At 37.9% G+C, this 13,215-nt stretch overlaps 1 protein-coding gene across 10 annotated transcripts in view; it reads left to right on the top strand.

The window, feature by feature from the left end:
- Positions 1–13,215, top strand: part of RBMS3 (RNA binding motif single stranded interacting protein 3) — a 703,009-nt gene that overhangs the window by 95,504 nt on the left and 594,290 nt on the right. For 8 of the 10 annotated variants that reach the window (XM_068206323.1, XM_068206331.1, XM_068206308.1 and 5 more), the window contains one exon: positions 10,633–10,701. In XM_068206323.1, coding sequence (XP_068062424.1) covers positions 10,633–10,701 — 69 coding nt within the window. Of the gene's footprint in view, positions 1–7,464; positions 7,975–10,632; positions 10,702–13,215 lie in introns of those variants that run through there. The other 2 variants (XM_068206349.1, XM_068206345.1) reach the window with 1 other exon arrangement.

Raw genomic sequence — 13,215 nt, 5'->3', positions numbered from 1 at the left:
GATAAATTTTTGCAGTTATTGCTGCTCTATCCACCATGTTGCATCTCTCCTCCTGCAGTGGCAGCCAGATTTGAAAGCCTGTCTCACCTTCTGTGGTGTTGGGGTTTAGATTGCACAATAGGCCTGGGCGAGAAGGAATGCTCACTGAAGCACAGGGAGTGAGCACAGGGGTTTGGAACAGGGAGCACCTGACAGCAGCTGCTGATAGAAGAGGAAGGTAGGTGGAGACAATAGGTGTAGGATTTCACAGCATAAGCAAGCATGCTGTTTGCAAAAGAGTACCACCTGCTTGACTAGAATCCCTATAACAACCTGTGTTCAACACATTGCTTGGGCAGTAAGAGTGGTGGTGTGAATCATGTGCAGAACAGTCAGCTAAGTAGTTGTCGCTAGAAATGTCTACAACAAAATGAGATCACTTTATGTACCCAGGAGCTCAGTAAGTTTGCTGTGGTGGTTGACAGCTAGCAAACCTTGTGCCACATCCCAGTCACAGCAGCTGTCACCCATCCAGTTATATTATGCTGGCACTGACTACAGTCAAACTGCAGTACAATGTCACCCCTCCCATTTTTCAGCTTTTGTCAGCTGATGATTAGGCAACACCAGTGCCAATCTAGTCAAGAGATCTCTTTTTTTAATTTGGTAACTTTTTAGGGTTCTTTGTACAAAGAATTTTTTTCCTTCTGTCATCAAGTTCAAAGCAGCAAAAAATTGAATTTATTCCTCCTACAAACTTCTACTATTATTTAAAGCCGTCAGCTGTTTAGGCTACCAAACTCATTGCAACCTCATTGCCTGCCAGAAAGCTTGCTCAGAATCTTATCATTACAAGGCTATTTACCTGGTTTTACAATCCTTGAATATCATTCATGTTCACTGATCCAAACCCACCATTTTTTCTGACCTTGTCTTTCCTGCGGCAGTCACTTGTTCTGAAATCGAGGCAGATTGTTCCAGTGCCTTCAAACCAATGACTGGACTGATCTGAAAAGTGTGGGGCTTCTTCATCTTCCCACCTTTAGCATTGGATTGCTATGAAACAGAGCAGAAATTTCATTGTATCGCTACTTGAAAAGCATCCGATTTCCTACATAATAAACAGTCTCAGACTTGTGCTGTGATGTTCCAAGATGTCAGATACTCTCCTTACAGACCAAGGACCCACTAGATTATTCCTAAATCCTCTAAGAAATTACACTTTAATTGTCTTTTTAGCAGCATTTTTCCTGGAGACAACACCTAACTAAAAGTGATAGCTTGTTTTTATTTTTTTGTGACTAATCTTGGGAGGGAATTCTTTGCCAGACACCAATATTTGCCATCACTCACCGTTTCCTGTGTTTAAAGAGTATGTGTCTGTAAAAGGAATGAAAACTGGATTTTTGAGGTTGAAATGGGAAGAAACATAAAAACAACTCCTACATTTCCAATACATCCTGGTTTTGAAATTGGAATTGTGACTTTCTGTTTCTGTTCTTAGGAAATATTATCAAAATTAAGTTGTAAAAAATTTGACTAAGCTTATTGCATTCAAGTCTTAATAATTTAGCAGGAATTGCCAGCATTTTTCCTGAATGTCTAATTGCCTTTTGAATACTTTAAAAATTTGATTCTTCTGGGAATGACTCCTTTATCTAGAAAATAACCATTTGTTGTTCACTTTTATCTCTCACCATTAAAGAGATCATTATAGCACCTCCTCCACCTTTCTATGATTGCATTGTTTGCAAATAAAGATTTTTATTTTTCTATTTTACTGAACCTTCATGATTCATGCCCTTGCCTCCCAGTACTGAAACACATGTAAAATATTCTGATTATTACATCTACTGTATGCCATATTTGACTTTAATTTCTGCACTGTTGTCTTTTGCATTGTCTTATCAAGGCTATTCTCTGTTTTGGCTTTATTATAATCTTCAATGTAAGCATAAATCTGAATTCTTATTTTCCTTGGTGAACATTAATAAAAAAAGGAAAGGTCCCCCCCATGCCTTTATGAGAGCATCCATTGTCTTTATATTTGGATTTGTTCTTCTAATGTTTTTTGATACTCTCTATAGTACATGTCTGATGGTTTCCTACTCAGTATCAGTTTTCATTGTGGTCACTTTGTTATCTTTTAATACCTCAGACCCAATATTACTCAAATATTCTGGGTCACTTTTCATATTTCTTGTCTGCTATTAAAATGGAACAGATAATCTTTCTCAGAATAGCTGCTCAAAGAGAACAGCCCTTATTACAATCAATTTATTTTACACTCTTGGTGTTATTCCTTTACCTCAAATAAACATAGACCTGTCAATTCCGTTTTTGCAGGTCTGTGGAAGCTTGTGAAGAAAGCTGGGTCTTTTGGTCCCACAAAACAAATCGTATTTTGCTCTCTGACATAGCCAAGACTGTCTGTGTCATAGAATCATAGAAACATAGAATATCCTGACTTGGGAGGGATCCACAAGGATCATCAAGTCCAGCTCCTGGATCTGCACAGGACCCAAGAGTCACACCATGTGCCTGAGAGCATTGTCCAAACACTTGAACACTGTCAGGCGTGGTGCTGTGACCACTTCCCCTACATCTCTTCATGGCTCAGCATTTAATTTACTCAGAAAATTGGTGAGAGTCAAAAGCACATAACATGTCATATGTTCCAAGTTCTTCTGATAACACATCTTATACTTCCTTGAGCATTCTTTCAATAGGAGTGGGTATCCTGGTGATATCCAGGACTGTGGCATTCCCTGGCTGTTCTTTAATGTACTGATTGCTATAATAGAATATTGCTTAACATAATACTACACTTAGTTCTTAGTTCCACAAAAGCAGCTGCTTTAGAAAGCCACTTTATGATTAAATTTTCTCTCATATGGTTGTGTTGTGTTCCCCTACCTTCTCTATAGTGCTTGAGTGAGTTCTTGACCTCAAACAATTGAATGTCTTAATATTTTTCTTTTTTTTTTTCCCAGCTGATTTCTCCTTCTTATCTAATTGTGTGTTTCTATGTCTTGTGATTTTCTTACAATTTCTTAATTGTACATTTTATGGGGTAAGAATGCCAACTTTATGTCAACTCCATCTGGAAGACTTGAAGGTTGTTCCTCAATCTCTTTGCAGCTTATCTTCAAACTCTCTGGCTTTGGAAGAAAGTGCTGACTGCATAGCAAATCATGGTGTCTATAGCATCTCCATAGAGAATCTCTTTCATCATATAAAATTCCTAAGATATATGTTATTGCTTTTCACCAACAGTAACAGTTGTTCAGCTTGTTTGTGATTTCAAGGATGCTGCGCTTCACTTGATCGATACAAATCGGAAAGGAGAAGGAATTAGTGGTTACACTATTGTTGGCTTGAACTTGACCAGCCAGTTCTGCTAAAGTAGATGTGGTTTGAGATGGATTTCTAATACAAAATTTCTAGTATCAGTTCTTATTTGATTTGTGAGATATAAAAGGCCTGTGGACTTCATTAGCATTGAAATACATACTTTGAAACTTAAAATATATTAATTATTACTTTTAACAATCAAATAGCATATGGGAGGCCATATAGGGAAGGCCTGGAGTTTTTTTAGCACAAAGCTCCTGGTTGGTAAGTGTAAAGATAGTTTATGAAGAAAGAATATTTTTATCTCTGGCTTTGTCTAGAAGTTTTCTTCTTTTCCTTCTTTAATATCTTTATTAAATAAGTAAACAGGAGTGGACAAAGAGAAAAAAGAGAGGGAATCACAGTGTCATGACAACCCCTGCACCATGGTTCATAACCCATGTCAAAGCATTAGGTGTCAAGGATCCGTGGATGGGGGTGAGTGATAGACATATACTACTTTTGGCAATTTCACCTCAAAATTATGAGTCACTATGTTGATGGTCATGACTAGACAGTGGATATGAAATGTGAGTACTTTGAGTGAGTGCCTGAGTTCCTATAAAAGTGGCTATTGAATGCATTTTCTTCATCAAAGCCCAAACCCACAGGTTCAGAGAGATGTACTCCTATGGTTGACAGCTCAGTCAATATCTCTCCTGCTCTGTCTCTTCCTGTCATAACATTGATTTCTGTAAGCTAGAGGAAGTAATCCCTAATGACATTGTGTAACAGCGTTAAGAAAAGATTGTTTTCCCACTGTGCACTTTTTCATACACAACTTATAAATGTATTTCATTACTTACAAACTTTACCTCTTGCAACTCTGTTGCATTTTATGTCCTGCCATTCTATCCAGATTGGCTGATTTCTTAATGTTTTCTTCCTGACTTTACACTTTTATGGAGCAACGTACTTGGTGATTCCCCTGCATCGTCTCATCACTGCAAAGCAGTGATGTCACCCTGACATGTGCTATTCTCTCAGCTGCCAAGCAAGCTGAAGGATGCATCATGCACCCTTTGCATGGAAGAGGAGACCATATTGTCACGTCACCTCGCATCCTTCCACTGCTGTCAACATCACTGCGCTTCGCTTTGTATTCCAGCCCCATGATCATCAGTGTTCACTGTTGAGTGGTAAAAACTGCTGCACAGCTGTAATGAAATTACATTCCTGTTATTAATCTGATTATATAACATTTTCCTGTCTTCTTTTTTTCTAAAAAAATAATAATAAACAAAATCCATCACTCTGCAATTTTGTAGCACTAGCATCAGTAGAAAGCAGACACTTTTCCAGGAAGTTTTGGAGGTTTCTTAACTTGTAGGGTTTTGAAAAAACCATGGATATTTAAAGTACTTGGAATTTGTTTAATCTTATGTCCAGAGTGCTAGCTATGAATTTCCAGCATGGTATTGGTATTGTTAAAAATGGGATGAGGTTTCAAAGGGAGCAAGGAGTTGTGTACATTTATTGCACAAAAGTGAAAATGGCTTCATGGGTGAGCAGCACATTTGTAATGAACAGGCTTTACTGGGGTTTGTCTCCCCGTGGAGCCGGGTGTGATACCAGATTGGAAGCACAGAGATACCCTTTCCACTGAGCTGGCTTCTCTGATCCCTTGAGATGATGTTAGTGAGGAAGAGGCTGTAAAGGATTTAGTATTATCAAGTGTGTGAGGTCTTACCTCACACAGAGAATCAGCATGGCTTAAGGGTATCTGGAGCCAGACCAGAGGCAGGTATGGATTGATATGTAGGCATGAAGTCTGTGTTGTTTCATGAGATATTACTGGTTCAAATTTCAGACTCTGTAATTCCTCTAAGCACCATTTTTGATCAGATAGTATCAGATGAATTGTCACCACTTCTATTTACCTTGTACATAGAAACTAATAACTTGTCTTTTTCTGTGCTGCATTGTTGTGGGATAAGCTCAATAAGTAAAAAGAAATAAAACTCAATACTTCAAAAACTAGCTCCCACTGCTCCAGTCTGCTGTGGTTAATGTCAAAAGGACTTTGCTCATTATTTGTTCCTGGACAGTCATAAAGGATATTATAACCCTTTGTAGTATGAGAAGTTAAAACTTTATTTTTCACTCATGTTTTCTTCATAAATTCCTGCTGTGAAAAAAAATAAATGAATTAACCCAAAGGCCTATGTCTCAAAAGAAGCAGCCCCTGAATATTGTTTCTTTTTAACATAACATTGCTGGTTTCTCTTTGCAAAAGTCGCAGATATACAAAACTCCATAAAAAAAGAAAGCAAACTTCAGAGAAAGAACTTCGGTGCCTTAACATCTTACAGAGTTGTCAGCTGTCTCTATTACTTTTTTCAGGAAATGTTTTTTTTTTTCTTTTTTCATTTGAGAGAAAATCAGGAATATTCCATAGCAAATACTAGAAAAAAAGGAAATCTAGATATTGGACAGTGCATAATATATCCTGAATTTCATATCCACCTACACATAAACAACTGGACTCTATATTCTTTAAAGAAGCAACAACTTTGTAAACCTGATGAACTAGAGACCAGCTGAATGCCAGCAAGGTTTTAGGCCTAAAAGCCAAAGAGCCCAGGAACTGGTGGTATATCAGGCGTTTCATGTAACTATAATTGTATTCTCAGAGTACTACAGGTGTAAGTCTAAGTAGATTTTCTTTGAAGAAAAAAGATTTTGATATGACTAAATGTTTAAGTATATGTTCCATTTATTTTCATATTTTATTTTCTTGATTTATAAAGTAAATTCTTTTTTTCCCATTCTTGCCCAGGTAAAAATTTCTAAGTCCTGCAAGTCAAGACAGTATTTCATGTCTTTACCAGTGGGCTGCATTTTGAAGATTAACACAGTTTGTGGGAGTTCACAGGGCAGTTCACAAGTACCCTGACTGCATAACAAGTTTGCTACCATAATAACCCTTTGAAACGTAGAAGACGACAAATTGCTTAGGCCCCTTGGTAGCAAGGAGAACAGGGACTATGGGTAGATTTAATTTCACCTAACATTAGCCATTCCCAGTTAGATGTCTCAATTAAACTGCCTACTTAGCCTGTCTCTCCAGTGAGCGGATGGAAAGAGACAGGTACTTCCAGACAGTAAATCATCCTATCTCAGGATACTTTTCCAGACTAATGGGATGAATTGCCATGCTCATCACAAGACTTTATAAGTTTATTTGGGTGTAGAACCAGTTATTAACTTTGCCTTGGTTATCAGAACATTACTCCTTTTCTGTTTTTAGAAATATAGCCAGACTAATGACACTTGTAATTCTGGGCTCTGCTTTTTTTCATAAATTTGAAGTGTGGCCTTATCTTGAAGCTCTCCTTTAGTGACTGAGGAATTATTTAGGGACTGTATATGTTCTTGGCTTGTATTGCATGCAGCCACTGGTAGCCTTATCCCAAGAATGAAATAGTAACACATATTTCCCTGAACTCTTCTGTTGAGCCATACTCCATTGTATTGATTTCCATGTATTCTTCTAAAAGTTTTTTTTTTTTTTCCTGGCTTCTTGCTATGTTATTTACTGTGTTCAGTAGTAGGAATCTTCTGAGAAAACAGTTTTCCTGTGAGCTGTGTATAAAAAAAGAATCTTTGCACATGTACTGCATAATTTGCTCTTCTTTTATCTGTGCCACTTTACTGCTATGAGAAGTACTTTTTTTTTTCTTGGTCTCACTAGGATTTGGAGGCAGTCTGATGTTTCATCAGCATTCCTCTCATTCAGGCTCAGATCTGGCTATTTGCTTGAAGCATTGCACCTGAATCTACATCAGATTTTCTCCTCTCACACTGACTGCTGCCTGGGCAGCAGACCACACTGCCATTTTTTCCACAACTTCCATCTCAGATATGAAGCTCACACATCCAGTTTCCAGTCTTACTGCCTTTGGAAGTACACTCCACTGTGATTCTTAAACCTTTCTAAAATTTTCAGCAAAACTTTGTGGTCTTTTAAAACAACTGTTCACCTGCAGCTCAGTGAGTTTGACCTCTGTTCACAGGTGGAGGGAATGAGGGAAATGGCCAGGACACAAAGGACAGCTTGGATGAGCAGGCAATTAGGGAAGTCAATCTTAATTAGTTTTTAATAGCTGGGGAGGAGCTTTTTATATCTGCACATGGCTGAGAGGCAGCTTAGGGAGCTGAAGTGGGCTGGGGAAGCAGAATGGGTATAAAGTTAGCTAAGAGTGGGACTTGCTAGGGGCTCTGTAGGTGTTGATGGCTGTTTGGTTTAGGTTGTTTCCGTGAGGCTGTTAGGGAGCTCTGCAAGACCAGGGAGTAAGTTTATGTCCAGGGCTTATGCTGAAGTGCTAATTGTGCCAGAGGGAGCATTCTTAAATATCCTGTGTTTATGCTCCTTCTTTCTCAAAAGGAGGAGTGATGTGGGAGGTGATTTTTAACTGAAGGAAGGGATGTGGCTTAAAGGGCTGAATGCAGCCTGTGCTCTCCCTGCTAAAATAGCTTGTGAAAATGCAACACCTTGAGGTCTTTGAGGTGCCAGCTGTATGCAAAAGCTACTCATCCAGCAGAGAGTATGGTCTGCTTTATGACCTATGCTGCTAGGTATCAAGACACATATTCCTAGAGGTAGGTGGGTGTCTAATTTCTACTGGTTGCAGAAAAGTAGGGGTGGGGGTGCGTGCATTTGGAGTTTGCTCGTGTGTAACTTTTTAAGTCACTTGCTTTAAATATTTTAACCATTGAGATGACCAGGGCTTGTGGCCTGGCCTTCAGATTTTTTTTCCTGTTGCCCTTTAGAACCTGGATAGAAGCTTGGGTGAAAGTATTTTCTTGATATTTCAGAATCCACTCTGAATAGTCTAATATAGAAGCTTCTGTGTGTGAGCAGTGCAAGCCTTCGCTCTATAACCCGGTAGTCTGGTTGCCTTGGAATATGCAGCTGAGCCTGTTTCTTGGTCTGTAAATGGAGAAGGGGGGGAAAAAAAAGTCTTCTATACTACTATTTGCAGTTTTTCAAAAGTGCCATCTTAATTATATTGTAAGATAGAAGTCATAAGTGTTTTCTTTTATGTAAAGTTTAAAAAAAAAAATCTTGTGTTCTTGTCTTGGGAACTATTTGTTTGCTGGGTGTTTGTCCTGGAAAGGATTTGCCTGATTCTCTGTAATATTGCAGTACTGTTTCTCTGTGGGATATTTATCTTCCTAATGTCCTTGAAAGAGACAGAAAAGTTCAAAAGAGCGATTGCTGTGTAGGAAATGTACCTACTAAAGGTATTGGAGGGAGTAATGAAACCCAAGACTGGTATTTATGAGTTTAAACAGGAGGAAGATGCAGCTTTATTGGATGGTACTAAAGGCAGGCATACATTACACATATATTAATTAAGAAAGGTGTGTGGTGCTTGTGGAAAGACATCTTACTGGAGAACAATTTCCGGGTGCTTCTAGAAAAAACTCCAGCTATCTCACTATTCAACTTGTTGTTCAGAGATCGGCTGGCCATTCTTCTGAAGCAAATGGAGATAGTTTTTCACGAAGCTGAGACCAGCATTGTGTGCACTTTGTCTTTTCTGGAGTTTCTATCAAAAAAAAGTGTTATTCTGTTACATGGTGTATCTGTATATTAAAAATGCCTATCTTTTTAAGGGTGCCTAGGTGAAGATAAATACACTATACAGTAATGCTAATAATTAAATTTGTGAAATAACTGCTTTTTGATAGACTAATACACAAATACAATTCCAGCAGTGGCTGTTTCTTATTAGTTAGAATGACATGCCAGCTTTAGAATATGTAATGATGTATAAGCCCTAGTGGGTATAACTGGCATAGAAATGTACTATATCCTTGTGTGTTAAAAGCCATAAGCTATTTATTTCCATACTTACAAAGACTGTACTACATTGTGGTATAAATCTCACATGGATGTCACAATTGCTTTTTTTTTTTTTTTGTAATTGATGTCCATATGGTTCAAATATGAATCTGTTCCCCTTATTAGTATCCTGCTGGTGACATAGTGTACTGATAAATTAGTATCTCATGTCTGGAAAGCCTGTTTGAATTCAGATCTCATGCAAAAGAAACTTAAACCCACCTGGTCTTCCTGATACAAGTAGCCTGGTTGTCATGAAGATTTTGTAATGCATGAGCTTACACAGTATAGTAGTGATACGCTCGCAAGAAACTTGGTTGTTAACTGTGGTATCCAGTGGGTTTGTTTGGTGGTTTTTTTTTTGTGTTTTTTTTTTCTTTTTTAAGAAGCAGCAAATTCACATAAGTAAGGAGTGGATTTAAAAGTCTTCTGTTACACCAGATGCTAGCTTAAACTGGGAGTAGATGGTGTGTAAGTTGATGGTATAAAATAATTTTGAAACCAGAGAAAATTTGTAAAAAAATAATTGATGGGGTTCTATTCAATGCCATAATGAATTGCTTCTTCTGCAGTATCAAAGGCAGTTTAATTGTCAAGTCTGTATGTGACACACATGATATGGAAATATGTTATGGATATGAAAGTACATGGTATGGCCTTTTTTCTTAGGGCTTTGGGGGAAAAATAGAGAAATGGATGAAAAATGTAGGGATAAATCATAAAGGCTGTTTTTCTTAAAAAAAAAAGTTAGTCTATAAATAATCCACTACATATTTCACAAATGAAACTTAGGTAAGGTGAAATGATTCTGAAAGAACAATTGTTGTATTTTGACACCCTCCTTCCAACACATGAGAAACACCATGTGTCACTGATCTCCCCTTGAACAGTGAGCTATTGACCACAACTGAGTGTGACCTTGTTGCCAGTTCTTTATCTGCTGCTTGATCTGTCTGTCAAATCTGTGTCTCTCTAATTTAAAGACAAGGGTCTGGTGTGGGACAGTGTCAGCATCTTTTCACAAGTCTAGAGAGATGATGTAGTTGCTCTTCCTTTACAGCATGTCTACTTAAACCGAGTAAAATGTATGCCTGATGGGTAGTGCTTTTTAGCCTCAGTTTAGGTTGGAGTTTAGCATTTCACTATGCAGTCTAGGCAACAAACTGCAAATTGAAGTGAATATTGAGGTCCCGAGGTTCAAGGCTGAACAGTGCATTAGTTGCAAGTTTCTATCTATGTGATTTTGGTGCACCTGTCTCATATTTGTGGTTTCTGGAGGCTCTTGTTTAGGGTTGTGGATTTTCTTTTTTTTTTACTATGGTTATTTACATGGTTGAGGTTGGCGAGTAGCCAGTGTGTATGGTGGGCGTGTTGGTGAATATTTGACATGTCCTTCTTTTATTTTGCAGAGACCTACAGCGAACAAGACTTCTGGTGCTCCTTCCTACAGCAGATGGTCCAGTTCACAGCCCCATCAGGTAATATGCCCTTGTCAAAAAGGATATGAAGCTCAGGTTGACACATACTTCCTTTTAAAAAGAATCTGTGAGGGGATTCGAGAGTGTTATCTACCCACACTAGCCCAGCTGGGTCATGCTGGTCTCTGAGGTTGTTGCAGGATATCCTGTGGCAAACTCTTGGATGTAGTTGCTGCTCACAGAGGAGCTTGTACAGCTATGCCTCCTCTAATGCAGTGGTGCCTCTCTGGTTTGTCAGGGATGTTATTGTGGCTGGATCCCCCTATCCTTTGAATCTTGTCACTTAAGCTACAAGTGTGAGTGTTTGATGCCCTTTGGCAACACATGGAGTCTGTTCTCCTATGCTAGCCTTCCGTCCTCCACTGCCCCAGGGCTTCTTTGTGACGTGATTGCAATGAACAAAACTTCCAGGAAAACTTGTTAATTGAAACTGAATCCAGAAACTCTTAAATGATAGCCAGGAAAAAATACAGTATTATAGTTAATGATTCTTTATAATAATTTGAATGGTATTTAGGGTTTCTGTGGCTTGATCAAAATCAAAAGTCTTTTTTGACTATAGACAAGGACATGGCTTGCTTTTGTTATTAAAGAACAATGTATTCCAACTAAAGCAACTTTGTCTTCAAAAACTCTTTGGGCGTCTTTTCAGTCATGATTGCATTAGCATTGTTTTCTTCCAGCCTCTACTTTTGTTTTTTCGTACCTCTTTCTACATACACATAAAAAAAAAAAAAAAACACCAAAACCCCCCAGTAACCTACAAAAACCAAAACCATCACTCCCCCTTGACACTATGAAAAATATAAAGTATCATGGTGAACAGACCCTTGTTCTGATGTGCTGGATTTTCCTTGTGAAGGATATTTGTACACTGAGAGAGGGAACTTCCATTGAGTTGTGATTTGACCTCAAAAACTAAAGTAGAAGAAAACATGAATTTAATTAGTATTCACATTAGGATGAGGAAAAAAGTGGCTAAGTGCTTTGTAGACTGTTAGCCACCTTTTTCGCTATCCTCCCGGTGTTAATAGTCCTGTTTTCACAAAGTATTGTGAGAGTTTTGTGCCTTCTCTTCATATAACAGTATGGTTCTTTTGTTTGCAAAGTTTTCCATATTTTCTGTCTTTCACTTTTTCAACACTGAATTTTTACTGTTGAGGGTAAAAGTGAAGCATGCATAAACAAAAGGTTAACTTTTCAGTGGTTATTGCTTGCTCCATCATAGGGCATTAGACAGTGAGCAAAGAAAAAGCTCCTGAAGTATAACTAATACATACAAGCAGTGTTCCCTCTTCCTGTGTGTCTGCAGTTTTCTGTTAATAGGAGATGAATTCCTAAGTCAGGAGATCATCCTAACAAATCATATGAAATTCACCTTTATGCTCTACACACTTGATTTCCTTTTTGAAAAGGGAGGGAAACATAAGTGCATAATAAAGATTGTTTTTAATGTTACAACCCTGTCAAATCACTAGCAGAGTTGAGGGATTAACTACCAGGAATGTTGCTTGAAAGTATTTCTAGACTATCCAACATCTGCAGGAAAAAAAATTGTTCTAATGTATTGTGTTCTAATGTAGTGTGCCCATGGTAATTTCCCTCCATGTATATTGTACCCCTTATGTTTGACTCTCATTTTCCTTTGTCATTTCCACGCTAATCTTTTTCTTCCATGTTTATTGTCAGCTTTTGTCTTCTGTGTTTTGGGTTTAATAAGCTTATAAACTTGCCTCATGGATATTATAAATGCCAGTACCAACTGTGAGGATGTATAGGCTTGCTGCGGTTCCGTTTGGGAGACTGGAATACTGCTGTGCACTCTCATGAGCTGAGTGGCAAAATATTTGTATTGGATAAGAGATTTGTGTTCAGCCTTGCCACTTGGCAGCATCTATATATAGTTTACTTAAACTTTTTTTTTTAAATATTTTTTTAAGATAGCTTTCCAGGAAAGAAAAAGATTAAAGTTCAAATTCATAGTCTGCATTTTCTTTAGTCTCATGCAGTGAACCCAATGAAGGCTTTTCCACATGCATCTTGCAAGAATCCACACACAAATCTAATTGAACTACATAGCTGAGACCTTTGATGCATCGAATAAATGTTAAAAGTTGAAATGATTTCTTCCTTCTTTCCTCTAAGTTTTTCTTTTTTCATTTCCTCTATCTATGTGAAGTTGGTCCATTAGGTGAGAGATTTGAAACGGTAAAGCCAATGAGTCACAGAAAATAACACATTTTCCCCTTATTTTGCTTTGTACCCAGACATGCTTATATATTGTATTGGATAAACTGAAGCATGTTTATCTATCTCAAATATGCTATCTGGGGAAGGTTTTTAATAAGTTTCTATCAACTTATTGCTCTCATGGACACATGGAATTTGTATACTCAGGTTTGTTTTTTTTTTTTTTTTTTTAATATGAAGCTGTTCAGAGAATAGTGTTGTTTGGGTTTCTTTTTGTTTCCACTGCCCTTTGAGCCTGAGAAAGTGTCTTGTTGCAGGGGAGGC

This window comes from Anomalospiza imberbis, chromosome 1 (assembly GCF_031753505.1).
Source record: "Anomalospiza imberbis isolate Cuckoo-Finch-1a 21T00152 chromosome 1, ASM3175350v1, whole genome shotgun sequence".
NCBI classification, from domain to species: domain Eukaryota; kingdom Metazoa; phylum Chordata; class Aves; order Passeriformes; family Viduidae; genus Anomalospiza; species Anomalospiza imberbis.
This window is presented reverse-complemented; position numbering and strand designations above follow the sequence as displayed.